Source organism: Mycosarcoma maydis, chromosome 4 (assembly GCF_000328475.2).
Source record: "Mycosarcoma maydis chromosome 4, whole genome shotgun sequence".
NCBI lineage: Eukaryota > Fungi > Basidiomycota > Ustilaginomycetes > Ustilaginales > Mycosarcoma > Mycosarcoma maydis.
Window position 1 is genome coordinate 574502 of NC_026481.1, and position 25941 is coordinate 600442.

Below are 25941 nucleotides of genomic sequence, written 5' to 3' on the forward strand. Positions count from 1 at the left end.
AGTATGTGTGAACGTTGGTATACCCATCTTGCCTCTGGTGATGTACGTTTAACGTTGGTTGAGCTTAGCTTCTTCCGGATGTTGGTCATGGTGTAACAATTCAATTGTCGAATCCGTCGAAGGATGCTTCGTGAAAATTGTCAAAGATGACGCCGAGGTCTTAGGAGCATCCATGTGATACTCGACGAAAAACTAATTGGACCGCCCAGATACCCTTTTGATGCCGTCCAGCAAAGGTCGTCTCTCTCCACTTTCATCGTTCTCGGCAGCGTCATCGTTAATAAAGTCACCGTTGCGAATATCATTGGCAGACTGATGTTGGTGCCTTTCGTCTTCTTTTCTGGCTCGCTCTTCTGCACCAGGATATTCTTGGATGTCGGATATCCTGACGATGTGAGGTGTACGATCCTGACTGCCGACCTCGACAATAAAAGGTTCTGAGTAGGAGTTCTGAACGCTGCCGGAAGTTTGGTTGCTGAGCGCAGCACGATGCAAATCTTGATAGTTGAGACCGTCCACGGACGTGGCGACGGAAGAGGTGCTCTCGCGCCGCATGGGAGTATTTGGCTCGTATGAGCCGGAGGCTTTGCGAGAGATGCTGGCAAACGAATTAGGTGATCCTGGTCGCTTAATGGCCACTTTGTCGACGGCACGAACTTTGCTGTTGGGTAGTCCGTACTTTGCGTCGTTTCTGGCGCCGAGATCGTTGTCCATGATGCCAATGGTGCCGTAGCTGCTGCGGAGGGGTGCCTTCATAGGACCGCCGAGCTTTCGACGTCGCTCAATGATACCGCGAATGAGGGGCTGCCAGTTCTGACCGGCACTATTGGCAGCCTGACGATTTCGGACGACCTTGATCTTGTTGTGTACGTCAACATAGATGTCAGTTTCGTCAACGATTTCTTCTCCAATCATCTCTTCGATGACATCCTCGAGCGTGACAACGCCGAGCGCACCGCGCGACTCGCCAGGGTGAGTCGAGACGAGAATCATGTGACTGCGACCTTGCTGGAAGTAGTTGAGACAGTCGAGGAGCGTGAGATCGCAACTGGCCTCGGGAAGCGGAGTGAGATGGAAGCTCGACACGGCTAGAGCGTCCTCAGGATCATACTGGATGAGGTTTTTGACCAATAGCATACCGACAATGGCATCCTTCTTGCCCGGTTCGTGCACGGGTACACGCGAATAGCCGGATCGAACCAGTTTGGCTACGCCTTCCTCGTCAAGGATGGTATCGCTCGACATGATATAGACATCTTCGATTGGGGTCATGACGTCGCGAACGGTCTTATCGTTGAGCTCGAGTACAGCGCGGATAATGGTGACTTCGTCTTCGTGCAAGTGCTCGGTTCCTATCTGCTGGTGAAGTGATACAAAAGTCTTGAGCTCGGCTTTGCGGTAGGTGGTGCCGTGCTCTTCGCCGAGACACCAGTCAAGGAACTTGGCAGTTGGCCAGGCGATGGGAGCGAGGATGAGCATGGTGGCATGAACCATGGGTGCGCAAAAGGCGCCGATAGCGAGACCGTAACGTGCGCAGATGCTTTGCGGGACGATTTCTCCAAAGATGACGATGAGCAAGGTGGAAGAGAGTACGGCTGCGAGACCACCGCCAAAGTCGGAAAGAAAGACGGGCAGGGTCTCGTTGACGATGACGTTTCCGAGAAGCAAGACGACGAGCACCCAGTGACGACCTTTTTCAAGAAGCTTGAGCACCTTTGTGGCGTGCTTGCGTTCCTTGTCAGAGCCAGAGGAGGCTAATACCTGAAGATTGACCATGTCAAGGCCCATGAGCCCAAGAGTGAGGCCTGCAAAGATACCACCGAGCACGACAAGCGCAGCGATGGTGAGAATGTCGATGGTAAGTTTGAGCGGATCGTCGCTGACAGGATCGTCGCCATCGTGATGGGGATGTGAAGCTCCCGACGCATCGGATGCGGTTGAAAGATACGGTGTTGCGAAGGAGAAGGGAGCTGAGAGTACCGGTGCGATGAGATGCACCAAAGCCGTCAACGCAACAATGGCAAGTTTGACAAAAGGCTGTGCGCGATACTGCATTGAGCTAGCAGTAACAACATGCCGAGACGAGCCGATCCGCGCTGAGCCGGCGGTACGAGCCGCCACCAAGTCCATATCGAAAGGCCGAGTTGGACGTCGAGCTTGATATGTGAACCGTGAACGGAAGGCGAAAGAGGAGGGATGGTGACAAGGCAAGAAAGAACCAAGAAGTGTAATCAAACACGAAATCAATCGTGAATCGCTGACGGAAGCGCTTTGGGAGATCCAAGTCACAAAGTCGCGAGTAAGAAAACGTGCACCTTCACGCTACAAGTTGTAGCTTTCTTGGATTTGTCGTCTTTGACTGCGCCAAATCATCACTCAGCGTCTCTAAGCTTTCCACACTTGGCCTTGACCCAATGAATCGTGAAATAAATATTACGTATAACTAGTTATATATTATATTTAAATCATGCGCATATTTATTCGTGATTGTTTAGTGTTGAGTGTATTGAAACGCTGCCTGGTTTTGGTTTCCTTTTCCATGGTTGTGCGTTGTGCGTCGTGCCATAGAGACTCGTGACTGATTCTGGATTCACGATTGCTTTGCCGCATACAGCAGGTGCATCGTGCAGCAAACGTGACATTTGTGACGTGATTCGCGTTCCACAATTTACGTTTCGTAATATTCGTGATTGTGTGATATTCACGATTGTGATTTTCTGTTGAAGAATCGCGAGACCAAATTGCGTCACATCGGTGATGAATCGGGAGATTCGTGGCATTCAGGACGAGTCTCACACTCTGTGACTCTTTATTGGCAACACGCACGACGCACGCGGCCAAGGCAGGCATGTGCACGCTCCAACGCTCCAACGCACTTGATCGTGAATGACGAATGCATGTATATTGACAACCCTCGTGGCTCATGAGCTCGTGACTTACTCTATGAGTCGCCGCCTCTCGTCTGTACACCCACACGATCACATTGGCAATTCGCAGATCGCTGCAGCTTGACGGCAAACCGCATGCTTTCTCTATTTCACCATGACGGACGATGAGCCGCGCCAGCTCTTACCCGAGGCTGAGTCGCACCAAAACCTATCCAACAAACTTGGCGCTTCTCGACCCCTTCCACCCAGAAACCGTAGTAACAGAGCAACAGCATCGCTCGCCAGGCCATCATTGCCAATGTCCGAAGCAGCTGCTGCTGCGAACACGGCCAGCATTGCTCCTCGCCAACCGAGGGGTACCAAAGACGAGCTGGAAAGTTCGCACGACTCACAGGCGACTGCAAACAGCCACAATGACGATCGAGCACATCTTGAAGCCTGTGGAACTGCATCTCCTGAAAAGATGGCAGTACAGAGAACAGTCTCGGGCACTTCGGTGCGCAGCGTTCGCTCCATTGGCGCTACAGCAGACATCCCCAAGGAGGAGATCGAAAGAGCGCTCGAGGGTTTAGATCGGGATGACCTCGTTGTTGCTCTTGGACGCGCAAAGGTGCAAATGGATGAGATCGAGGCTCAGCTCGACAGCCAAGTACTCCAGAATGAGACCTTGCACGATTCTGCCACTTGCTTGACTCAGCAATTGGCCAAGGCCGAATCTCAGGTAAACTCACTGCAGTTGCTTGTCAAGCAGAGGGAGGAGAGGATCGACGAGGTCATGGCCGACCAGGAGCGCATGGAGGGCGAAGTCTATTCCACCATGCAGATCATCGAGCGCCTCCGCAAACAGCTCTCCGAGACCGAAAAAAGTCGCAACGATGCCGAGAGACGCTACCTCGATCAAACAGCCACCATGGACAAGGAGCGTCAATACTACCAAGACACTGAGGCACTCCTCAAATCGCAAAAAGCCACACAAGCCTCAGCCTACGACAAGCTTCTCTCCAGTCATAACGAACTGCTTCGCGAGCACGAGCGCATCACTAATCGCCTCGCGTCCATCAAGGCCAGCACAGGCATACCAGGCCTCGAGTCGCCCCTTACAACCACGCGAGAGCTGACTTCCGATACACGGCTCAATGGCCAGGATACGTCATCACAGGAAGCCGTAGACTACGAGCAGAGCGCACCTAGCCACATTAGCCAATCGCAAATGTCTGCTGGTGTCGGTTCTGCCAGACTTGCCTCCTTCGCCGAGGAGCGAGACATGGCTGCCCTTCTCGAGGAACTTTCTACGCTTCAAAGGTCCCACTCATCGCTTTCAGAGACCATGGCTACCCTGCAGGCTGAGCTCAAGGATGTTCGAGCCGAGAACGCTACCTTGCGCGACCAGAATGAGACCTTTATGGACATTCTCCAAGAGAAGACGTTCAGTGGTGCACTGCTCAACGAGAGTGCGATGCTTCGTGGCATTCGACGAGCCTCGAATCGACGTTTCCGCGCGCAGGACGGTCTTGAAGATCCCTACGACGATGACTACATCACTGAGACTGGCTCTTTGGGCACCGATGACACCGATGATGATGACCAGTCCGGCAGCACTTCCATCTCACCCGGCACCATCCCCGAGGAGGACGAAGACGACGTCGATGATGTTCCCGACACACCAAAGGCTCCGTCCACTCGAATTCAAAGCTCTCGTCGAAGGCGCGCCGGTTCCGGCACCCTCTTACCAGCAACCAATTTGGCATCCGAACTCGAAGATACATCCAGCGACTCCGTGGCTGCCAGTCCCAGCGGCGATCAATTGGCACGAGAGAAGCGCACTAGTCAACGAGTCGGTGCTGTATCGGACAGCATCAACGAGTTGCAGCAAGAGGTTCGCGAGCTGCGCGAAGCCAATCAGGCTCTCACCCTCTATATCTCCAAGATCATTGATCGCATCATCGCACGCGAAGGCTACGAAAACATTCTTGCTGTCGAGAATCGTGGTACCGTTCGAGGTCCACGCCACAAGGTTTCCCGTGCCAAGCTCGGTCAGAGTCCAGAACGTAATAAAGGAGCCAGCACAGAAAATCTAGCTGAGTTGCGCAATGTGTCGAGCACGCGCGCTTCCAGTCAAGGTGGCGGGCTCTTTGGCTATGGGGCTAGCTCGGGCGGTTCTCGCACAAAGGCTCCGCCAAAGAGCAAACGCACGTCCTCGATCGATTGGCGCTGCTTGCCCTTCCTTGGCGGCGGTGCAAGCAGCGCCAACGATGCGCCAGATTCCACTTCGAATTTGCGATCTTTGGCTCTGCAGTCTGATAATCTGCTGATACCAGCTCGCGATGGGTCTGCTCGCAAGCTGCGAACCAGCGAGGAGATTGAAGATGAGCAAGATGTAGCCGAACGTGAGCGCATCCGACAAGAGCTGCTTATGCGTGGCATTCAACCGCCCAAGCATCAGCTCGTGCAGAGCCCTACCGGACCGCGAGGACCGCGAGAGCGACGTCGTCAGAGTGTCCCGGCGACGCCTGGTGCTGGAGGTTTCGCAGCCTTCTTCTCGCGCGTCGTGGGCGGCGCAAGCTCGAATCCAGTTTTGAGTCCGTCTAGATCCGATTCCCAGTCGCAGGCGTCGACGACTCCAGGCAGAAGCTCCGACACTGCGTTTGAGCGTGCCATTTCGTCGACACCAGCTGATCGCGATGAAGAACGCTCTCGTGCCGTCCAGCTGTCGGCAGGAAGCGGCTCAAGCCTGACTAAACTCAACGGTGGGCAAGGCATTGCTTCGAGAGCTCGACAGCAGCGAGCCGAAAAACTTCAACAGACGCTCGAGCTTGCCGCGGAAAGCAGCTCGGGTCACCCATTCCCCTCGTCTTTGCACAGCAGCTCCTCGAACAGTCGCACCACCAGTGGGACCAGTAGTCACGCTGACAGCTCTATCCTCGAGAACTCAGTTGCGGGCGACGAAAGCTACTCTTTACCAGCTCCACCGGCAGGCTCGACACATTTGCCCTCGGATGCAGGTCGGATCGACTCGCCCTTGACCGGCTACGGTAGTGCTCTTCCGCCGCTGCCGCACGAGACCACGGGTGACGAAGATCCTGAGTCGTTCCGATCGCCGACGTGGTTGCAAAACGAGCCGATGCCGCCACAGACCAGCCAGGATCAAGGGTGGAAGCGCGCTTTTCGGAGGATCAGCCTCCTCGGCACCAACTCGCACGACGCCAACGAGCAGCACACCGTGACTAGCGCCTCGACAAGCGACGATCAGCGTAGCCCGGAATCGGCTCCGGCATTGTTACCGTTTTCGACCGAAGAGCGCTCGTGATAGGGATACATCCAGGTCACGGCTCTCGCTTTCGATCGACAAGATCTCTGCGCTGCCCACGTTGCTCATTGTTACCATTCACTTGATTTGATACCCCTGATCCCAACGATTGATATTCACGATTCTCACTTATGTCTCGGATCGTTTGTCTCATGCCACCGTCCTGAAGCATCTGTGGTACCGCTGTGTATGGGTTTGTGACGTGATCTATGGAAATGTCGTCTCGGTTGGGAACATTTCACCAGCATCAATGGGTGGCTCCACCAAAGAGCACGCCTCCATCGCCGGAAGAGGTGCGCTGCATATACATGAGGTATTTCCAAGCTGCGGTGAGCGCAGCAGCGACAAGAAAGGCGGTGTCGAAGAGACTGCCAAAGACTACTTGAAAGCTAGGCAGGGTAGCGAGCAGAGGACGAGACGCGTCATGATCTGGTAGAGCGCTCGTAGAGAGCGGCGTCGAGACGGAAACCGGCAGGGACGATCGCAGCTGGATCAAAGTGGCGAGTAGATAGATGGTCATGATCTCGGCGAGGAAGAGCACGAGGAAGGAGCTGGAAACGCCGGTGCCAGCTGCACGGAATGCTGAGCCAAGATAGCCAAGCACGCTGCCGATGCGGCCCCAGATGAGCACACCAACAAAGAGAAGCGAGACTTGCTTTGTCCACGCAGCGACGTCGAGATTGACATCGAAGATGCGAATCAGATAGGCTACCGAGAGCGAGATGAAGTCGGGCGGAGCCGTGTCCTTGTAACCAAGGACGAGCAGATTGAGTATCGATAGCGCAATGCGAAACGCACAGTACGCCGCCCACACCCAGCCAACAAGGATCCAGAGCTTGCCGACCACGGTGGCATTTAGGCGTTCCTTGTTCTGCAATCCAGTCATGCGATCCAGATCGTCGCGCATAGCGGCTGCGACCGAGGAGAGACCAAAAATCTCGGACTTGAGCGACTTGATGTCTTTGGACCGACTGTCACCGCCCCAAAGTTTCGAGACATTCCAGCCAGATGAGCTGCGATCAGGCGTTTCGCTTTCAAGGCGTGCCAGATCCGCCTTTCTTGATGCCAGGTCAGAGCACGTTTTCTGAAACGATTCTTGTGCGAAACGAATGTCGCTGTGCGAGGGTGGACGTTGCTGCGTTCCTCGGACATGCTCAGCGGCCTCCCATGCGGACTGAAGCGCTGCAGAGCCAGAAAGGATGGCGATGATCGTGACACCGATTACAGCTGTCCTTGCCATGAGAGCGTCAAGGATGCCTGCGCCGGTGCGCTTATCCAGAAGGGCAGCGGGAAGAGGCACGTTGAAGAAGAGCACGAGCCAGGGCAGAAAGGGAACAAGAAGATACACAATACGACGAGGCAGAGGCGTGGAAGCGTTGCTGCGATATGTCAAGAGCAAGCAGACTGCAAGCGGAATGAAAACTATAGCAAGAGCCTGAACAGCAGCCAAATCGAAGCGCCATACTTTTCGTAACATGGTCGCATTGCCGGCTGCAAAGCCGGCGGTCTCGAGCAAGACCGCGACGAAGAGAGAAGCGGACTCGGCAAACGCCAACGAGAAGAGGAGCGCTGACACACTGGCAAGGTCCAAGCTACCCTGAGAGTTGCGGACGCGCACGGGAGTAAGCATGGAAGCTTTCAACTGAGTCCAAGACGGCAGCGCTGATCCCCTGTTGATCGTCAAGAACGGAGACCTGTCGGCTGCATTGCGGCCGAAGTGATCGCCGCTGCCGCCGTCGTCGCCATCATCGTGTATCGAGTTGGATTGAAATGCAGCAATACTCGAAGAGCAAGTTGCGGTTACAGGCTGCGGCAGGGATGTAGAGACTTTTGCACTGACATCGAGCGAGGCATGCCGTGCTTGACCGAAGAGGAAGGGGAGTGCGGCTCGAGCCGAGAGGTAGAGCGCTAGCTTGATAGCCAGTATGAGGGCAAGATCGATCATGACGATACTGGCAATGTTGCCATTGTGTCTGTGCCAGGCGCAAGGTGTCAAACGACGGGCTCTTCCGGAAGCTCTTCACGATTCGTGATTCACAGATTGATGGACGTGGATTGTTGCGCGTAGAGGAGGTGTGTGCACAGAGCAGCGCCTCAAGAGTGCAACCTCCACCTGAGAAAAGTTACGAGTGGGAGCACAGCTTGCGTATGGCGTCGAGCGTGCGACAGCGCACGCAATGTTAGAGTCTAAACAACCTCACATTTTTGGCGCATGGGCATGAGGATTTCTCGACGCGTCGGAACATGGGCAAATCGCCGACCAAATCGTGAATCACGAATCACGAATGTGAAGCGTGGCAGAGGAAAGGAGCGCGAGTTGCGAGTGTTGACTCGAAGCAACACGCACGCGCCGCGTAGACGTGAGTAAGAATTCACGATTCGTGATTGAGATTCACGATTTGTTTTGTTTCAAGTGCGCGCGCGCGCTCTGCTGCTGCCTGTTGTTCTGCTCCGAAGATTAACACTCGTGACTTGAATTTTTGACCAACGATCTCGTGTTGGATGGCATGCAAGAGCGAGATCGGGCCAAAGAAACATGTCCAACGATCGTCCATCATGAATGATACCACGACCATCATCATCATCATCACACCTTGCTTACTTGTGCCTCTCTCACCCTGTCTTGCTCAACATGCCAACATTACCCACCACGCCAAGACCCACCAATCCAGATGGGGCCGACTCATCCTGGTTGCTTGACCAACAGTTGTCGCCGACACTTGCGCAGAGCTCCTTGCGTGATCTCGACATCTCAGATTCACCTCTACACGGCCCTCTTCGTTTAGCGACAACCACCCATGTGCCGGGAGTAAAAAAGCCTATCAAGAGTCGTCCTTCTTGGGGATCCGCTGCGGTGCTCGACTCGAACAGCTCAGTCAAAGACATGTCCAAGATGCGACTTCTCGCAGGTCTCGACATCAATGATGAGAACAAGCCGCCCGTATCCAGAAGAGGCCCTACCTCATCATCATCAGGTGGTGGTCGACCCCGCTTCTCTCTGTTCGCCAAGCCAGGCGTGCCGACTAATTTGATACCGAACAAGGCGCGCGACCAGTCACAGCCAGAAGACGAAGAGGATGACCACGACGACCACGATGACGACGATACCATTGCCGGCCTACCCGTTGCATCAGCGCTTGCTTCGTCATCGTCCATGCTGGGCTTGGACTCTTCAGTTGCCGAGGTTGATGACGAGTATATCCGCGAAGCCTTGCTCGGAAAACGAGCCTCAGCACGCCAGTCCACTGGTGGTCCCACTCCTAGCGAGAGCAAAGAGTCGCAGGAACAGGCTGCACGTCAACTCACCGAGCTTCGCCGCATGAACGACGTCTTTGAAGCTTTCGAGAGGATGCTCCGAGGCAGCGCCGGCCAGATCAATGCGTTTGCTCGGCGTGTACACGAGACCGACGACCTTCTCAACATGTACATTGGCTTGCTACGACAGACCGAAAAGACGCAGCAGCTGCTTCAGGATCAGGATTGGAAGGGTTCAAGCGAGGATGCTACTGCGCATGCTCTGTCGGTTGCTCTGGCAGAACGAGAGACGCAACGGCTTCAGGCCGAGGCGGTAGCACGAGAGCTAGAGGCTCAACGAGCTGCACAGCAGGCTGCTCTGCAAGCCGAAGAGGATCAGCGTCGGCGTCACGAGGAAGCACGCCGTGCAGCTCCTGCAGGCGCACGAGGTCGCGGTCGTACTGTATCCACATCCACCAGAGGTACCGCAAGAGGCGGCGGCGCCGCTCGAGGAGCAACGACCACCGCTGCTCGCGGGCGTGTCGTTAGCTCTCGCACTGCATCCAACACAACAGACAGCTCAGCTGCCTCGACTCGCACCTCATCATCAACAAGAGGCGCATCGGTTCCTACGCGTGGTCGCTCCGCTTCGACCGTCGCACGGGGTACAGCTCGTCCGTCTGGTATTCCCACCCGTACCGTCTCGGGCAGCGCCGGTCTTGGCGGCCAATACGCAAATGTCAAGAGTTCCGGCTATGGCCCCAGATGATTGTGATGTCGCTCAGCAATCCCTGTCCCTATCGTGTACTATACCATTTGCTCTGCTCCAATGTACAACTTGGCTCGAATTTCGCAGCACACTCACGACCCTCTTTGTGATTCGTGATTCGTGATTTGTGATTGCGACCATCGTGAATTGTGAATGTGAATTCGGCCATCTTGGATGCACGAGACGGCGGGGTCTTGTACAAGCTTGTTTTGGACCGGCACTTTGCTCATTCAAGACGACGAATTGATAGAAGCAGCTCTTGTTGGGCAGTGCAGTCCACCTCGATTCGTCCGACATCTCACAAGCGTGGCACCTTACTGGGAATAGGCTGTGGGACGCCGTCTTGAAAGCGCATCTCGCGTTTCTGGTGTGAGCCGTTGGAACTCGGCAGCACGACAAGAAACTGTCGTACAGGGAATAGCGAGGCTGTACCGCTCCATTGCGTCATCAATGTTCCGCAAGCTAAGGTAAACGACAAAAAACACTGGCTAGTGTGATAGTGTGGCGCACACGGTTGAGGACAGAGGACAAGGAAATTGAGAGACTCACGATGCTCTGCACCTGACCCACGACTGCACCCACTGGACAGTTGAGTCATGTAAAGCCAGCGCGCTGAACAAGGATTCGCAAGTCTGGACGAGTCTTACTCTGCGCCTCTCTCAGGCTGTCGGGACGTATGAAGTGTGTTTGTGGGGCCAGTTACTGTCCGTGCCAGTGAAATCTTAAACAGGAGCGCGACGTCTGGTCGGCCGGCGCGCTGGGTCGCAATTAGAACGCTGGGCCAAGGCGGAGCAGAAATCTAGTGAGCATATGCATCCGGCATGGCTCGGTGGCAGGCCGCAGGTCCAAGCACAACTGTACTCAAGCAGGCACATCCGACATCCGCAGCTGAAACACCATGCGCAACAAGAGGCCATACAGCAGCCTCGGAATAGGCAAACAGTCGCCGGTCGCTCGGCGTGGATTCACAAAGCATGTTGTTGCATCATCACTGTTTATATTGTGTAAAATGCACCATCGGACAATACACTCTAGGCGTAGTTCTCACTGTGATTTCAAAGGGGAGAAGAGGATCAAGGCAAGCAAGTCAGCGAATGAGACGGGACGAGAAACGTAAAGACAAGCGCGCGAGTTGCAGAGCGGAAGGGCTAAACACTTACGCAGGGTAGTATGCGTGAGGGTCGTGCGGAACAGCACCCTTTTGCAGCTTGAGGATGTGGTGAGGCTGCTTGAAAGGAGGGCGCGGTGGAAGGTTGGAAGCCGAGTAGAAGCCGGTCGACGAGGCATCCGACGCCTTGTGCACTTGGGCGAGCACGTCAGTAAAAGCGGTGGGCGATTCCAGATCAGCCGGACGCGTGAGAGCGGTGGTGTTCGAAGCGTCCTCGGGCGCCTGCAGGCTTCGGGTGCCATCCTCGTTGGGCGAAGACAGAAGGAGCATGGTGAGGTCCTTCTGCGTGATCATCTCGAGCTTGGGGTATTTTCGTCGGAAGTCTCGGTTGTGGTACAAGTTGCCCGCAGGATCAGAGGCGGCGCTCGGAGGTGTCGCAGAGCGCTCCGGTCGAGATCCCGGTTGAGGCCATCGGTTCAACTCGATCGACGGGATGCCGGATGAGATCTCCGCGTTGGCCGAAAAGACCTGACGGAATTTGCGCCAGAAGGGAGTCTTGCCCTCGATGTACGTATAGCTGTGAGACGAAGCGTAGTTCTTGGCCTCGTTCAAAACAGTTCGGCTAGCTCGAAGAGACATGATGCGCAATGTCAGCTCGATGGCGGTGCAGGCGATGGTGGTGTGCGATAGATATTGACGACTGAAACCGTACAAGCACGTTTTCTGTTGCACTCACAGACTCACGACTGCCGATGATGGAATTCATGATTCCACAATCACGAATCATCTTCAACCTCGAGTTTGCACGTGAGGCTATCTCCCGTGCGGCATTACAAATCACGAATCACGAATCAAGCGGTTGATTTTCAAACACGAATAGAATTGCATTCTTTTCGGTCTCACAATCCAAAAAAACCCTCCACGGCGCTCGTGCCTTGTCCTCTGAAACACACGTGACAGCTTCACGCTTCTGTAGCTCGCCTCTTTCCCTGGCTCAAGTTCTGTTTCTCGTGTCTCCGGAACAACCACCAAGTTCAGGTGGCCGAGCCCTTGAAGCAATGAGAACAGCTATATGAACGTGCTGTCGACGTCTATTACATATTTACGGATGATCGTAACTTACTGCTTACAGGCATAAAGTGTGATATCGGATATTCGGCAAGAAGGCGGAACAAAGATGTTGGCCATCAAGATCCAAATCGCGGTCCTGTTTTGGCTTAGGACCATACATCGAGAAGCAGCCTCGAGCGTTCCTTGAGCAACTTGATCTCCTTCTTGGCCTCTTCTGCCGAACCCTTTGCCTCCTCGAGGATCTTGCCAAAGATGGCCTCGACATCGTGCGCCATACCCTTTGCTTCACCGCAAATGTAAATGTACGCCTTGCGCTCCAGAATGTCCTCGGCAATCTGCTTGCGTCGCTCCCAGATCAAGTCCTGCACGTAAAGCTTGGAGCCGTCAGGCTTGAACTTTTCGCGCGAAAGCGAGGTTTCCATGATGAACTTGCCGCCGAGCTTCTGTGCGTATTGCGGCCACTCGTCACGGTAAAGGAAATCTTCGTCGGCCTTCCTGCAGCCGTAGAAGAGCCAGAGATTGCCCCAGTCCTTGAGCGCCTCCTGAGCCGACTTGCCGTTGGACTTCTCGAGTGCCTTTTCGGCGCTGCAAACGCGATCTTGCACAAAAGAGCGGAAAGGCGCAACGCCAGTACCGGGACCGACCATGATGACAGGAATCTTGGGCGAGGTGGGTAGACGAAAGTTGGAGCGTCGAATGTGGATGGGAGCACGGAATGCGCCGTCCTTTGTGTAAGCGCCTCGCGGACCGTCCAGCAAATACTTTGGGGTGCCATAGCGCGGGTCGGAGGGACCAGTTGGCTGCTCGCCATTCTTGGCCATCTTGATGGAGCTAATCAAGTTGGTGGCAAGACCGTGCACCCAGGGGGCGGACTTGTTGGCCTGGTATCGGAGCACGACAGCCGTGATGTGGACCGACTTGGGGTGCATCTTGGGGCTGGACGAGATCGAGTAGAAGCGAGGACCAACACGAGGAAGATCCGAGATTACACGATCAAAGGGTACGTTCCAGGGTTTTATGGAGCTGACGTCAGCCTGAAGATCGTCGCCGGCGATCCACTGCATGGCCTCTGTGGTCTTGAGCAAGCGACTGCCGATTTCGGCCTGAAAAATGTCCTTGTTGGCACAGACCTTTTCCAGCTTGGCTTGGATATCGGGCGAAGGGGCAAACTTGGCAAAGCTGTTGAGCGTTTGTCTTGAGGCATGGCTGGTGATGTCAATGTAGTGTCGGAAGACGGCTTCGTACGTGGTGGGGACGGGGAAGGGCACCTTTGCAAGGGTGGGGTCAAGCGATTCGACGTCGATCACGGTGGTGCGCTTGTCGAGGAGACCAAATACGGCGAGAACACGGTCAACCTCTGGCTCGGGGTTGTGTGCCCACACGGCAATGTGGTCGCCGTGCTGGTACGAGATTCCGGAGCCATCAATGTCGAATTCGATGTGGACGCAAGTACGATCGGCGGTGCCTTGGACAAACAGCTCGCGAGCCTCCTTGACGACGGCGTTGTACGGGTTCTTGGCGTCGTGAATGCCCTTGGTGCCAAGCAGCGCACGAGCGGAAAGCTCGCCGTGGTAGACCTTGTCATCGGGGTGGTTGGCAAGTTCGGTGACCTTGAAATCGGGCACATCACCTCCACCGCCCTCTTCAAAGTTGAGCGAAGTGGCAAGTGCCTCGAACATGGAGTCCTTCCAGGCCAAGTAGTCTTCCTCCATGCTCTTGTCGTCGTCACCTTCGCCTCGCTCGCCAATGCGCTTGGCGCCGAGAGACTGAAGACGCGCATCGAGCTTGCGGGCAACAGCGTTGAAATGCTCGTAGGTCCGATTTCCAAGGCCAAAGATGACGTAGTTGAGGTTCTCGAGACGCTCACTGCCGTTGGAGAATTCGGGCGACTCGTTTTCGATGAACTCCATGAGGCCAACGGCATTGTCCGTGGGCTCACCCTCGCCGTAAGTTGCCATGACAAAGACGGCAACGGTGTCTTGGGGCATCTGGTCAAGTTTGTCGAACTCGTACTCCTCGGGATCGAGGACGAGAGAAGAGGTGCCAAAACGGGCTTTGGCCTCCTTGGCGAGCTTGGTGGCGTATTCTTCGGCGGTACCGGTTTGGGAGCCGTAGAAGATGGCGATGCGCTTGTTTTGGGACTTGAGCTTCGAGACAAAGTCGGCGCCACCTTGGTCGGTAGCAGCGAGAGGGGCGCCATTGGCAAGCTTGGAACCAGTGTCCTTGGCACCGCCGAACAAGCTGTCACGGAACAGATAAAGGACGGCTAGCAAGCCTCCGAGACCGAGAACGAACAAGTCGAGTTGCGAAGCCATCGTGCGATGATGCTCTACTTGAAAAGGAGCGAGAGGACCGAAGGATGGAGTCGTGAGGATGCGACAAGGATGGGGGAGGGAGGCGGAGTGGCAAGAGGCTGGTTGAGCGAAGAGGGCAGGGACGAACGAGGAACGACGCAGTCAGTCGTGCAACCTTGTGACCGGCCAGGCGATCGGTCGGAATAACCGATGAGATGCACTGAACCAAAGGAACAATCACGAATCACGAATCACGAATAATATGAAAAAGTGATTAGACAGAGACAGGCAGATGCGTTACAGAGGCGTGTGCGTAGTCTTTTTTAGTCGAGAAGAAAGAAGCATCTTTTGTTGACGTGGGGCAGAGCACAAAGGCTGAGCGCGATATGCTCGTCAAGGAATTTGAGCGCTAAAAGGGCACCACCTCAGTCTCTTGGTCATGAGTGGGAGCGAGTCTTGGCTAAGCTTTGGACACGTAACGTATGTAGGTTGCTGAAAGCGAGCCACACGTGAATTTGGCCGCTGGCGGGCACCCAAACCCAAAATCGCGAATGGTTGGTTCGCTTTCAGGTCATCGCCGCACAAACCTTGATGCAGCGTTACACGGTGCCGCCATGTGCAGAGCGACGAGCATCCATGGGTAAGTCACAGTGGTGCATACCTTTTCTTTGTGCATTCTCCACGCTTCGCCGTCGAGGGTGAGTGATGCCATGTTGGTCCTAGTTTGGGGTTTGTCTTGTGGCTATCGCGGCGGCTGGCACGATGGTGCGCAACTCGTCCAAGCTCCGTCTCGGCATTCACGGCCTCAATCGTGTACTGTCAACCGTGAGTATTCTGGTATGTGCACGCGACGAGAGACGAGCGGATCGTTGAACAGATGACACAGTCGAACCTCGTCAGCCAGGCTGTAGAAACAAAAAAAAAAGAAAAAACAGGAAATATCTTCCGCGAGTAAATCGTGAATCCTTCGAGGTGAGGTAACGCGCGGGCGGAATTGTTGGTGATTCACACGCCTGAACGAAGAATCGTGAATGCGCCTGACAATGTGCTTTTCAAACCAGTCTCACCTGCGCATGTCATACGATGATGATGCCTAATTGAGCCTCACGCTTCAGTCACTTGGTTATCAGATCTGCTGGAATCTCAATGAATCGAGAATCAACAATAATATCGTGATTAGCACCAAATATCGCTCGCTCCTAAATCAGACCAACAAAAGAAGGTCTTTAAATGCATCAACATCAAGATGGACGTTGCCGCCAAAAACATCAAAAAGATGCGACTAGCGGGGTTCGAACCCGCGGCCTCCTCTTTGCACCTGCCATCCATCCATGACAAAACGTGGGAAAGAGATATGATAACCACTTCACCATAGACGCATGCTGAGCATCTTCACTTGCAACACGGTTTATGTATCTATTCAAGACTGCAGTTTTACTCGTGATTGTCTTTCACGAGTCAAGCCAAGTCAAGCCACATGCATGTACGCCTGAACCCTGGACGCAACAGTGATACACAGAGTCGTGATTCACGAATTCACGATCGCTCGTGCACAGCGTGAATCAGTCATGAGGGTAAATGACCGATACTCGTGACTGTACGAAGATCATGCTGGCTGAAACAGGCGGACAGCCACGTTTGCACGCTGCGCCAACTACAGCTAACTTAGCTCACTTTACACTCAGACTCGTGACAATTGTGAATCTTGGTCAGCTCACTCGGAACAAGTCGTGGTACACAATGCCATTTTTTTTCCTTTTCTCATCCAGCTTGTGCTGCTGCCGAGCCAACAACACTCACAACTTGGAAGGCGGCTGTATCGATAAGACAAAGCCTGACACATTCATGACACCATCAACAGCGCCGCGGTCAGTCCCACTCTCCCTCCCTTGTCTCTACACGTCTGCTCTGCTCTTCGACACCACCTCATGCGCAGCAATTAAGACCTCTTTCGCCTTCGCATCCTCGTAACTGCGTCTCGCTCGTGGTGGTTGCAGGCGGCGCTTGTCTTGATACCCTCTCGTCATATAGCAGCGAATCGTGCGCACATCTACCGCTTTCAGCACGCACATATCAGTCTATCATGATCGATCACCTCCTCGGTCGACCCTCGACCAAGCTCAAGAGAGTTCAGATCTTTTCGGTCATCCTCTTTTGGCTCTGTTTTCTCGCCACCGGCAGTCGCGATGGTCCTAGTCCGCTCGTACGCAAGATCAATGCCAAGCTTAAACGCTTTTCGCCATGGCAGATCATCGTGTTCAGCTCCGTCGGCATTTACACTATCCGTCACCTCGACTCGCTCCTCGGCTTTGGCGCTCCCGAGCCGCTCGCTCGCATGTACTCGCGTAACTTTTACCGCACCACCTGGATCGTCACTGCCCTCGATGCCGGTTTTGCGTCCGCCATGAACATCAAGCCAAAGTGGTTGAGGGACCTGATGAGCATCGTCTTTTCCGCCTACTACATTGTCTATGCCAACGAGGCCGACGAGAAGCTCCGAAAGTACAGAGCCTTCTGCACTGTCGAGATGATGCGTTATACCTGGGAAAAGACTACCAACCCTTACGTTCGCTTGGCCACCTGCTTCCACCGTCCCTCGCTACCCATCGCACGTCCCCTCCTCATTGCGAGGCCACAAGTCGGCGCCCACCACACCCGACCCAGCAAAGCATGGCTTTTTTACGCAAAGAGCGAACGGCAGCTTCGCATGGAGGAGGAGCTTGTCCTCGACTTTTGCGGCGGCGGTTACATCTGCATGAACCCACAGCATCACGAGGAGCGTCTTCGTCAACTCGCCAAACAGATGCAGAAGCCTGTCCTCTGCGTAGACTACTGCAAGGCGCCCGAGTATCCCTACCCCTTTGCTCTCGAGGAGTGCTTTGACCTCTATCGCACGCTCCACGAGACTGCAGGAAAGGTGATTGGCATGTCAGGATCGCCCAACTTCCGCATCCTTCTCACCGGCGACAGTGCCGGCGGCAACCTGGCCACCGGCGTCGTGCTCAAAATCATTCAGTATCCTCAGCCTCGCATTCAACTCGCGTACTCGTCGCTCATCTCCAGCGGCGGTGCTCAAGCTCAACGACCACCTCCGTTGCCCAAACCCATCGGCATGGTGCTCAGCTACCCGAGTCTCAACTTTGGCTTCTCCAGCTGGATGAAGCCAGAACACCTGCGCCTTTTGCGCCAACAAAGCGAGGTCAACCTCGACAACCTGGCGCAACACCAGTCCGCCATCGCGGCTTCCTCCTCTTCCTCCTCCCTCAGATCCTCCAGGCGCAGGTCGGTGGCAAATCTGGCCACTACGGGTAGCGCCTTGGACCGCAAACGTGCCGAGGCCAAGCGCTCTAGGAGCAAGGATCGACCAAAAGACTCTCGCTCCTACCAGTCTCTTACCCGTACCGCCGAGCTCCATCTCGACGAGCGTGCTCGTTACGCAGAGGTCGATCCTACGTCGGACGAAAACGGCACTTCCACGCCTTCCGATTCGCTACTTGAAAATGTTTGGGCTGACACCGCCTGGACGCCTACCTGGGAGAAGGGCGGTCTGCCTTGGAGCCAAGTTGCACGACAGGCCATGCTCGACGAAATTGCAGATCGAGAAGAGAAGCGAGCGCAGGCTCGATTCGAACAGGAACAGAGAGTGCTCCAGGAGGCAGCCGAGGCTGCTGATAGCAGGAACAGGGATCAGAAGCGGGCGCCCTTCAATACACGCCTCACTGTCACCTCGATGGCTGGCTATTTTCAGGACAGGATCATTACCCAAGGCATGCTCCGTGCCATGGCCATCCTCTATGTCGGCCCCAAGCGTCAACCAGATCTCGATAACGACTACTACCTTTCGCCTGTGGTGGCGCCGGCACATCTGCTGGCCGAGTTCCCGCCCGTCTTGTTTATTTGCGGAGAAAAAGATCCTCTATGCGACGACACTGTCATCATGGCTGGTCGCATTCGGGAGGCCAAGCTAGCCAAGAAGGCGGATTTGGAACGACGCAGGGCCATGGCCTCGGCTCGATTCGGCGAAGGTCTGCGCACCACACCCATCTCGTCAACAAGCCATACCAAGCTACCCATCGATCCAATCGAGCTCGAATCGGCAGAGGATTGGGTGCAGATGAGGATCATCGAGGGCTGGAGTCACGGCTTTTTGCAAATGTCGGCCTTGATGCCAGAGGCCAAGCAGGTGATCGGTTTCTTGGGTACTTGGATGTCGTTGGTGTTCGAGGAGTTCCGGGACAAGTTGGACGATGAGAGGGAAAACGCCGAGGCAGAAGCAAGGCAGAAGGTGATCGAGAGTCGCGTGCGTGCAGCAGCAAGCAGGGACGGGTCGCCCTTGATCGGTACGCGTGCCACGCTGGGCAACGATCAAGCCTTCGCCGCCCGAAGCCAGGAAACAGGTTCTCTGGCCGGCCAGAGCAAGGTCAACGAGAGCGACAGCGGCCGCCATGTGATTGAGCCGGCTACCGGCGCGACCCAGGCTGTACAGGAGGACGCAGATGATGAAGCCGAAGGTCAGGATGAGGATGATGACGGACCGATCATGGTGATCCCCAAGAAGCATCGACCGGTCGCCTCGCATGCTTCTCCGTGCAACCGTTCATCGCATCAGCTTGCGCATGCTCAGGCTGCGTCTCCACACACGGATTTCAAGGAGCCTGGGTCTGCTTTGAAGCCAGCGTCTGAGCATCTGACTCTTCCGCAGGTCGCCTCTCTGCGCTCAGAGGATGACCGCGACGGCCGAGCGCACAGCGATGGCGAAACGTCTCGTGCATCCGGCACCTTGGCGCGTCAGGCGCACCTAGCTGCTGTCAATCGCGCCGAGAGCGAAAGCAACCTGCTCGCGGAAGCCACTGCACGCTCTGGCTTCGCAGGCAACGGAAGCAGCACGACAGCGCGGAGAGGCAGTAAGAACGGCGCTTCGTCGCGTATCGACGAAAGGTACCGAAGCATGTTGGTCGAAGAGGCGAGTTTGTTGGCCAGGAGAAGGGACGATGTCTTGTTTGGTCTCGAGGGCAATTCGGCGATTGTGGGGGATGAGGATGACGATATCATCGCCGACGCTCTTCGTGGCGGAAGGTCGGGGCTGAGTAGGGAGATTGGCGCAGCCGAATCGGGTCAAGTGGACGTGTCGAGCAATCGTGGCGGTGGTGCTGACTATGTCGAGTGATTGCTGTTTCCCTTGGACCGTCGTATAGAGTACCGTAGCATTTACTCTGAGTTCACCTCACACAGCGTCTGTGCTCACCGCGTGCGTTTGTGCACCTCCGTGGAGTTGATGAGGCACGGCTGGGATGATTGTGCTCGGGCATCTCAAACAAGTCGGGGGCTGCGACGCTCGCTGCGCCTGTGTGGCGTGGGAATGCGCACGAAGAACGACACTATCACGGACATGGGCACGGTCTATACGACTCGACTTGGGTTTCAATTTTGACCGACACGCATGTCTTGCGCAAAGCTGAGCAAAGCTGAGCAAAGCTGATTGGATGTACGAGAAACACACACTCAGGTCGGCGGTGCGAGGTTCACTTGAAGTCGCCCCAGATATCAGCGAACGCATCATCCTTGGGCTTGCTTGGTAGGGTGGCCGACGTGCGAGCTGAGCCCCAGACGTCTTGAGTGTCAAACAGCGCTCCGGCACCGTTCTTGGATGGAGGATGGGAGGGTGTAGTGTTGGACGACCAGGGGTTGCTGCCAGTGCCAACGAACGCGGCGCTGTTCGAGGCGCGGGTCGCGGACGAAGAAAGATCCAGCGAGCCAAACGACGAGTTGAGTCCTGCGATTCCCGTCGCAGCACCAGCACCAGCACTGCCAATAGATGGCGAGGCCAAGGATGCAAACTCTCCGAATCCGGTGTTGCCGGATACGCGCAGAGCGGGAGCGGAAGAAGCAGCAGCAGGTTTCGCAGCAAACAGCGACATGATGTCGTTCTTGTCCTTGGCGCTTGAACTCGTGGTTGCACTCGTGGTTGCACTCGTGGTTGCACTCGTGGTTGCACTCGTGGTTGCACTCGTGGCAGGTGTGGACGCTGAGGGTTCGTGCCAGTCCAGCTCGAAAATTCCTCCTCCTCCTCCAACTGAAGCCTTGGTTGGCGCAGTGGCTGCTGCTGCTGAAGGTTGCTTGGTTGTTGATGCTACTGGCGCTACCGGTGCTGCTGGTGCTGCTGGTGCTGGTGAGGGAGATGGGTCGTCGAGCAGATCTATTGCCGGAACGGGCTTCTTGGCCGCACTTGCCGAATTGGCACTCGCAGCTGATCTGGCAGCTGCCAACGAAGAGGTGCTAGCCGCGGCAACAGCAGATGGTGCAGCTTCCGCACCGCCATCCAAAACGCTAGGGTCGCTCGGTGGCGGACCATCTTTGGCCCATCTTCTCGACTCGTACTTGCTCCTAATGAACGATTCGATTTTGTGATCCGCAGGGACATGACCAGCTTTCAAATGCGCTTCCCAGTACAAGTTGCATCGACGATTGCCCCATTTCTGTACCGAGTCCATCTGCTCCGGTGTCCAGATGTCGAGGTCGATGCTCTTGACTGCCAGCGTCATTCACAATTAGATTGAAACAGAAATCAGCTGAGGTGTCAATAGGGTATGCTAGCACAGCCGCAGCATACGATCGAGACTAGCAAGAGAGAAAAGACATACCTTTGGAGATGTGTGTGCCCATGGATCGATGAATGCCCGAGCACCGAATACAGAGGAAACAGCCTAGATTCCAACTGGCCCATCGTGGGTCGTTCTTTTTGCAGTCGACGCAGACCTTGTTATCGGCAGACTTGACCAAAGCACGGAGTATCTTGGCATTCGCCTCGGTCTGCTGTCTTGATTGTGTGACGCGCGACATGGCGGACAAGCGACGGCGACAGCGGGGGGCGGGAGCAGGAGCACAAGGACGAGGACAGCTTGTGCGTGGCAGAAGCAAGAAAGGGGTCGCTGGTGGGTTGCGTGATAGCAATCGCCGTGGATCCGAACACGGACGCAGCGTGCGGGAAGCGGGAAGCGCGATGTGTTATTCTGAACGCCGCCCACGACACTCAGACTCACGACTCACACCCGACTCGCAGCCACAAATCTTACCGGCCGAAATACCCTGTCGCCGAGGCGCTTTTCTCGTTGACCATGACTAATGTTGCCGTCGACACTCAAGACCTCACTCACACATCATGGTCCGATACTCGAGCGCGCTGCATGCTTGCTAGAGTCCAGGCTGCCACATCTTCACCAAGCTCAACTGAATTTGTCTACTTATCGACACCGTGTGCGCCCCCGTTGGAGCGGAGGATGGATGAGTTATCGTTTGGAGTTCATGGGCAAAAGGATTGCACGCTTCCTCTGTACTGTGCCCAGTTCACCTTTCTCGCTTGTACGCAGCATGTTATGGTACCACTCTCGCACATCGTCTCTTGCCTGTACAGCCAAGGTGCAGAGAGCAGACGTTGGCGAGTCGGCGTGGACGATAGTTGAAAATCAAGATAGCTGCAAATGAGTGTGGATAGATGGAATGAGTGATTAAGTGTACAAATACAATGTAGTATGGATGAAGCACGATAAAGACGAGGTTGAGGATGCTGCTGAAATGAGCAAGAGCTGCTCAGGCCACGTTGTTGGTATTGACAAGCGCATCAATGAGGATTCGGTCGCAGCTGCAACCGTTCTTGATGTTTTCGAGCAAGCTCAGCTCGGGGGATGTTTTGAAGCTGCCGTCAGCGGTGCTGTCGATCATGGACTGATGAATCTGGTGCAAGGAGCCCGAGAGGGTTTTCCAGTTGCTTTGCCTTTCGCGCAGTGCCTGCAAGCTCAAGTTGGACTCTGGCAAAATAGTTGAGAGCGACGAGGATGCAGATGGGGCTGATGGAGTGGTGGTATGCAGAGGTTGAAGCTTGAAAGTGGTGCCACCTGGAAGACCGGCGATGTCAGTAAACGCTTCGAGCAGCGAGAGATTGTGTCCACGGCCGGCTGAACCTGCCCTACCAGATAAACGCGCGTCGGGGCCGACGGGAGGGGTGATTGGCGACAACTGCGCTTGGCGCAGGTATCGCACAACGCTGCGGAGCGAGTACTGTACTTCGTTGAGGATCGAGAACCACTGTTGTGCCTTGTCCTCGAACGCCTTGGCACCGTGAGCTGGCGTGCTGTCGGCGGCGGGCGAAGCAGGTGTGGTCACGCTAGGATCTGTATGAGCAACGGGAGGCAAGAGCGCACGCATAGAATCGGCAGCTTGCGAGAGGAGCGCGGCGAGTCGTTCGTCGGCTTGCATGAGCAGCAGGATCTGCTGGTCGGTCTGTTGGTTGCGTGTACGCTGCTTGGCTTCGTGCAGTACGGTACGTGCGTCCTGACGCTGTTGCTTGATCTGCGCAAACTTTTCCTCCATGATGGTGTTCTGTAGCTCGGCAGGAAGCACATCAAGGCTAGCCTGTGCGCGATGTTCGGCTAATGAGCCAGTCGCTACGGCACTAGACATGTTGGTAGAGGGTTGAGCCTGTTTGGATGCGGTTGATGGGTTAGGTACTGGATTCGGTTTTGAATATGCGCCAGAGGTGAAATAGGCTTCGAGGGGGAAATGAGGAACAAGATGGGGTGACAACGGCAACGAATCGTGTATGGAGCTGATGTCTGGAGTCAAGCGATGAGCGGAACGACGGCGATAAGGAAGGAGACTGTGACGAAAACGACAAATTTGAGTAGAATAGTGCAAACGATGGTGGACGGAAGGCAAGGCAAAGGAGGAGGGTAGGACATGAATTGAGCCAGAGAGAGGCTGACGAAGGAGGTACAGCGAATGTACATGCATATGCGGAGGAAGCGGAGATCGTACCAGTAGCGCGTGATCGAAGCAGGAGCAAGCAGCCCGATGCTTAATCTGGCTCGGTTAAGCTGAAGCAAGACTTGTGACTGAAGAGCTGCAGCTTGGGCAGAGGCAGCATAGGTTTAGAATACGAGAGGGGCAGGATCGCAATTAAGTTAAGTTTACCTCCATCACGAGAAATCACGCGGATCACAATCACAATATTATCACGAATCACGAATCAAGAATGGAACGCGGGCTGTAAGCAGCTGCTCCGCCTCGATGCGAATTCCAGAAGGTCCTTCACGCTTCAAAAGTGCCTTGAAATGAGCCTTGCGAGGGGCGGTGGCGGCACCTTCACGCTGGTGAATTTTTAATTTTAATCTACGACGAACTGATTCACGATTCTATTTTCTCTCGCATTGCTTTGTTTCACTTTGCCTCATTCACATTTTTAGTGGTACGGTGTAGTGTACAGTACAGTACAATCACGAATCGTGAACACAAAAGACAACATACTTGGCACAGATCGGCAGCTCTGACGTTCAACGGATTGCAAAGCGTTGGTCACGCATTGTATGAGCCGATCTCCTGCTGCCGCAATCGGATCATTGATTGATATTAGCATCGCTCCGTGCGCCTTTGCTGTTCAGCGGCATCAAGTGACTGCATAGCAACGATGCGCTTGCACCGTAGAATGTGCTTTTTGAGAAAACAATACTGTACATAAGTGTGAGAGGGCATACGACGGATGTCATGCAGGAGTTTAGGGTGATGTCGACCGAGTCATCAAAATCTAAGGGCCCAAGCAAGAATCCAAGACGAGAATCGATCGTGGAACGTGATTTACGAATCAAAAATGCAGCAAACCCGTCTGGGTTGTTACTCGACACAAGTTACTCAGACATTCGAATCGCAACTCGAATGCCAGCAGTCAGAGTCGCGAGTGTATTTTTTATATTCGTGATCCTTCACGATTGTTGACAAACATCCGATCAGAAGGACCGAGCATCGGCCGCTGCGGCGGTACACGTACAGCTGAACTCAACGTGGAAGGGTGAGACAATCGTGAATCGTGAATCCGCGCCATGACGTGATAGCACTTTTACCAGCCTCGGCGCGTCTCAGACCTTGTTGCAGACTTTTTCCGTGATCTATTCACGATTGGATGAAACTCAGACAAGATACTGTACACGAGCTGGAACGTTTCCACAGCAGTTGTGTATCTAGTGTTGACTTAGCTAACTGTCGGCCATGCAGCGGAGCTTTTAAGCACGAAACTAAGCGCAGCGCTCATCCGATCAAGCATGGGTTGACCGACTCACTGAAGGGCAGTCCTCGGATTAGAGCCGCGGCTTGAGTCACGAACAACACTCGTGACTAGTGACTGAGATTCGCGCTTTCCTTTCGATCTGATATGCATACCTAAAAGCCTTGTTCCTTCTACGTACTCAATGATGGCCTGCGTTGCATTCTTTCTTCAGCTCTCACAACGTCGCCGTGTGGCTCCACTGGAGCAGTATTCTTTTGTAGCATCGTTTTCTCAGTGTATTTAGTTTTCCACCCCGATCGCGCGCATCTTTAATTCCTACATCGATCATCGACCCTATTCCTGATCCCATTAGGAATACGCAGCAACAGCCGACGCCGCCGCCGCCGCCGCCGCCGCCGCTGCTGCTGCTGCTGCTGCTGACATTCATGCAACATGGCTCGTCATCGCATAGCCAACCCACTTTACGTGGTGGTATTCCACTTTGCCTGATCTGGATTACGCGCGATGTGGTCGAGCGAGCCGAGACGCAATCGGATCGTCTGTGCCGAATCCGTCGTGAGTTGAATCCAAGCCTTAAAATCACGAAAAATGTGCAACGACGCTGCGCCGCAAATCGTGAATCGTGAATGTAGTGCACTGCACGTGATCACGGCATGAGAGAAAAGTAGTGTTAGGCTTTTCTTCATATTTCCGTCTTCCATTGCATATCTGCCGATCGACGCTACCCGATCTGATCTCGAAGAAAGGGTCCAAGATGGCGAATGTGACTGTAACTGTACAAGTCAAGGCCAAAAGCTGAGGGACGTGGCAGCTTCCATCTGGCAACACTGAATCCTGCTGCTCATCATCCTTGTTGCACTCCTTCAACTCGTCTCGAATAACACCAAACAACATGCACAGCACGCTCTCACGACTCAACGCCGTGTCTGCGCTCGCCACCACCATCATCCTGGTGCTGGTGGTCCTCATCGATGTTACCCGTTCCAACTCGCACAAGCCCACGGGTCAAGTGGTGATCAACCAACTCGAACTGGTTCGTGGCAAGGCGGCGTGGCATATGGATCGAAGCATTCAAGACTTTGTCCAAGTGGATTTCAACATCGATGCCGACTTTGCGCCGTTGTTCGACTGGAATACCAAGCAGGTCTTTGTCAGTCTCAGCGCTAGCTACGATTCGGCCAAACATGTGAGTTGATGCGTTTACACGAGCCTCGGT

The 25941-nt window shown here is 54.8% G+C and overlaps 10 protein-coding genes and 1 non-coding gene across 11 annotated transcripts in view; 4 read left to right on the forward strand and 7 right to left on the reverse strand.

Moving 5' to 3' along the window:
• Positions 1-192: 192 nt before the first annotated feature.
• UMAG_06268 (uncharacterized protein) lies at positions 193-2130 on the reverse strand (the record flags this gene model as incomplete). The annotated part of the gene is made up of 1 exon (XM_011389977.1): positions 193-2130. The coding sequence occupies one exon, from the start codon at positions 2128-2130 to the stop codon at positions 193-195; it is 1938 nt and encodes a 645-aa protein (XP_011388279.1).
• Positions 2131-3042: 912 nt separating this feature from the next.
• UMAG_06269 (uncharacterized protein) lies at positions 3043-6195 on the forward strand (the record flags this gene model as incomplete). Its single annotated transcript, XM_011389978.1, has 1 exon — positions 3043-6195. The coding sequence occupies one exon, from the start codon at positions 3043-3045 to the stop codon at positions 6193-6195; it is 3153 nt and encodes a 1050-aa protein (XP_011388280.1).
• A 247-nt stretch (positions 6196-6442) lies between these two features.
• Positions 6443-8140, reverse strand: UMAG_06270 (uncharacterized protein; the record flags this gene model as incomplete). Its single annotated transcript, XM_011389979.1, has 1 exon — positions 6443-8140. One exon carries the CDS (start codon positions 8138-8140, stop codon positions 6443-6445), a length of 1698 nt encoding a protein of 565 aa, XP_011388281.1.
• Positions 8141-8827: 687 nt separating this feature from the next.
• Positions 8828-10198, forward strand: UMAG_06271 (uncharacterized protein; the record flags this gene model as incomplete). The annotated part of the gene is made up of 1 exon (XM_011389980.1): positions 8828-10198. One exon carries the CDS (start codon positions 8828-8830, stop codon positions 10196-10198), a length of 1371 nt encoding a protein of 456 aa, XP_011388282.1.
• Positions 10199-11229: 1031 nt separating this feature from the next.
• Positions 11230-11945, reverse strand: UMAG_12039 (uncharacterized protein; the record flags this gene model as incomplete). The annotated part of the gene is made up of 2 exons (XM_011390105.1): positions 11230-11245; positions 11359-11945. 2 exons carry the CDS (start codon positions 11943-11945, stop codon positions 11230-11232), a joined length of 603 nt encoding a protein of 200 aa, XP_011388407.1.
• A 578-nt stretch (positions 11946-12523) lies between these two features.
• On the reverse strand, positions 12524-14692 carry UMAG_06273 (putative NADPH-cytochrome P450 reductase; the record flags this gene model as incomplete). Its single annotated transcript, XM_011389981.1, has 1 exon — positions 12524-14692. One exon carries the CDS (start codon positions 14690-14692, stop codon positions 12524-12526), a length of 2169 nt encoding a protein of 722 aa, XP_011388283.1.
• Positions 14693-15948: 1256 nt separating this feature from the next.
• Positions 15949-16050, reverse strand: UMAG_16036. The gene is made up of 2 exons: positions 16014-16050; positions 15949-15984 (listed from the first exon to the last, which is right to left on the reverse strand). It is a non-coding gene; the product is annotated as a tRNA-Gly (tRNA).
• Positions 16051-16754: 704 nt separating this feature from the next.
• Positions 16755-19838, forward strand: UMAG_06274 (uncharacterized protein; the record flags this gene model as incomplete). Its single annotated transcript, XM_011389982.1, has 1 exon — positions 16755-19838. One exon carries the CDS (start codon positions 16755-16757, stop codon positions 19836-19838), a length of 3084 nt encoding a protein of 1027 aa, XP_011388284.1.
• A 355-nt stretch (positions 19839-20193) lies between these two features.
• Positions 20194-21511, reverse strand: UMAG_06275 (uncharacterized protein; the record flags this gene model as incomplete). Its single annotated transcript, XM_011389983.1, has 2 exons — positions 20194-21200; positions 21313-21511. 2 exons carry the CDS (start codon positions 21509-21511, stop codon positions 20194-20196), a joined length of 1206 nt encoding a protein of 401 aa, XP_011388285.1.
• A 747-nt stretch (positions 21512-22258) lies between these two features.
• Positions 22259-23128, reverse strand: UMAG_06276 (uncharacterized protein; the record flags this gene model as incomplete). The annotated part of the gene is made up of 1 exon (XM_011389984.1): positions 22259-23128. The coding sequence occupies one exon, from the start codon at positions 23126-23128 to the stop codon at positions 22259-22261; it is 870 nt and encodes a 289-aa protein (XP_011388286.1).
• A 2489-nt stretch (positions 23129-25617) lies between these two features.
• Positions 25618-25941, forward strand: part of UMAG_15029 (signal peptidase complex subunit SPC3) — a gene marked incomplete at both ends in the record, with an annotated part of 781 nt that continues 457 nt past the window's right edge. The window contains one exon of the mRNA XM_011390117.1: positions 25618-25917. Coding sequence (XP_011388419.1) covers positions 25618-25917 — 300 coding nt within the window. The remainder of the gene's footprint in view (positions 25918-25941) is intronic.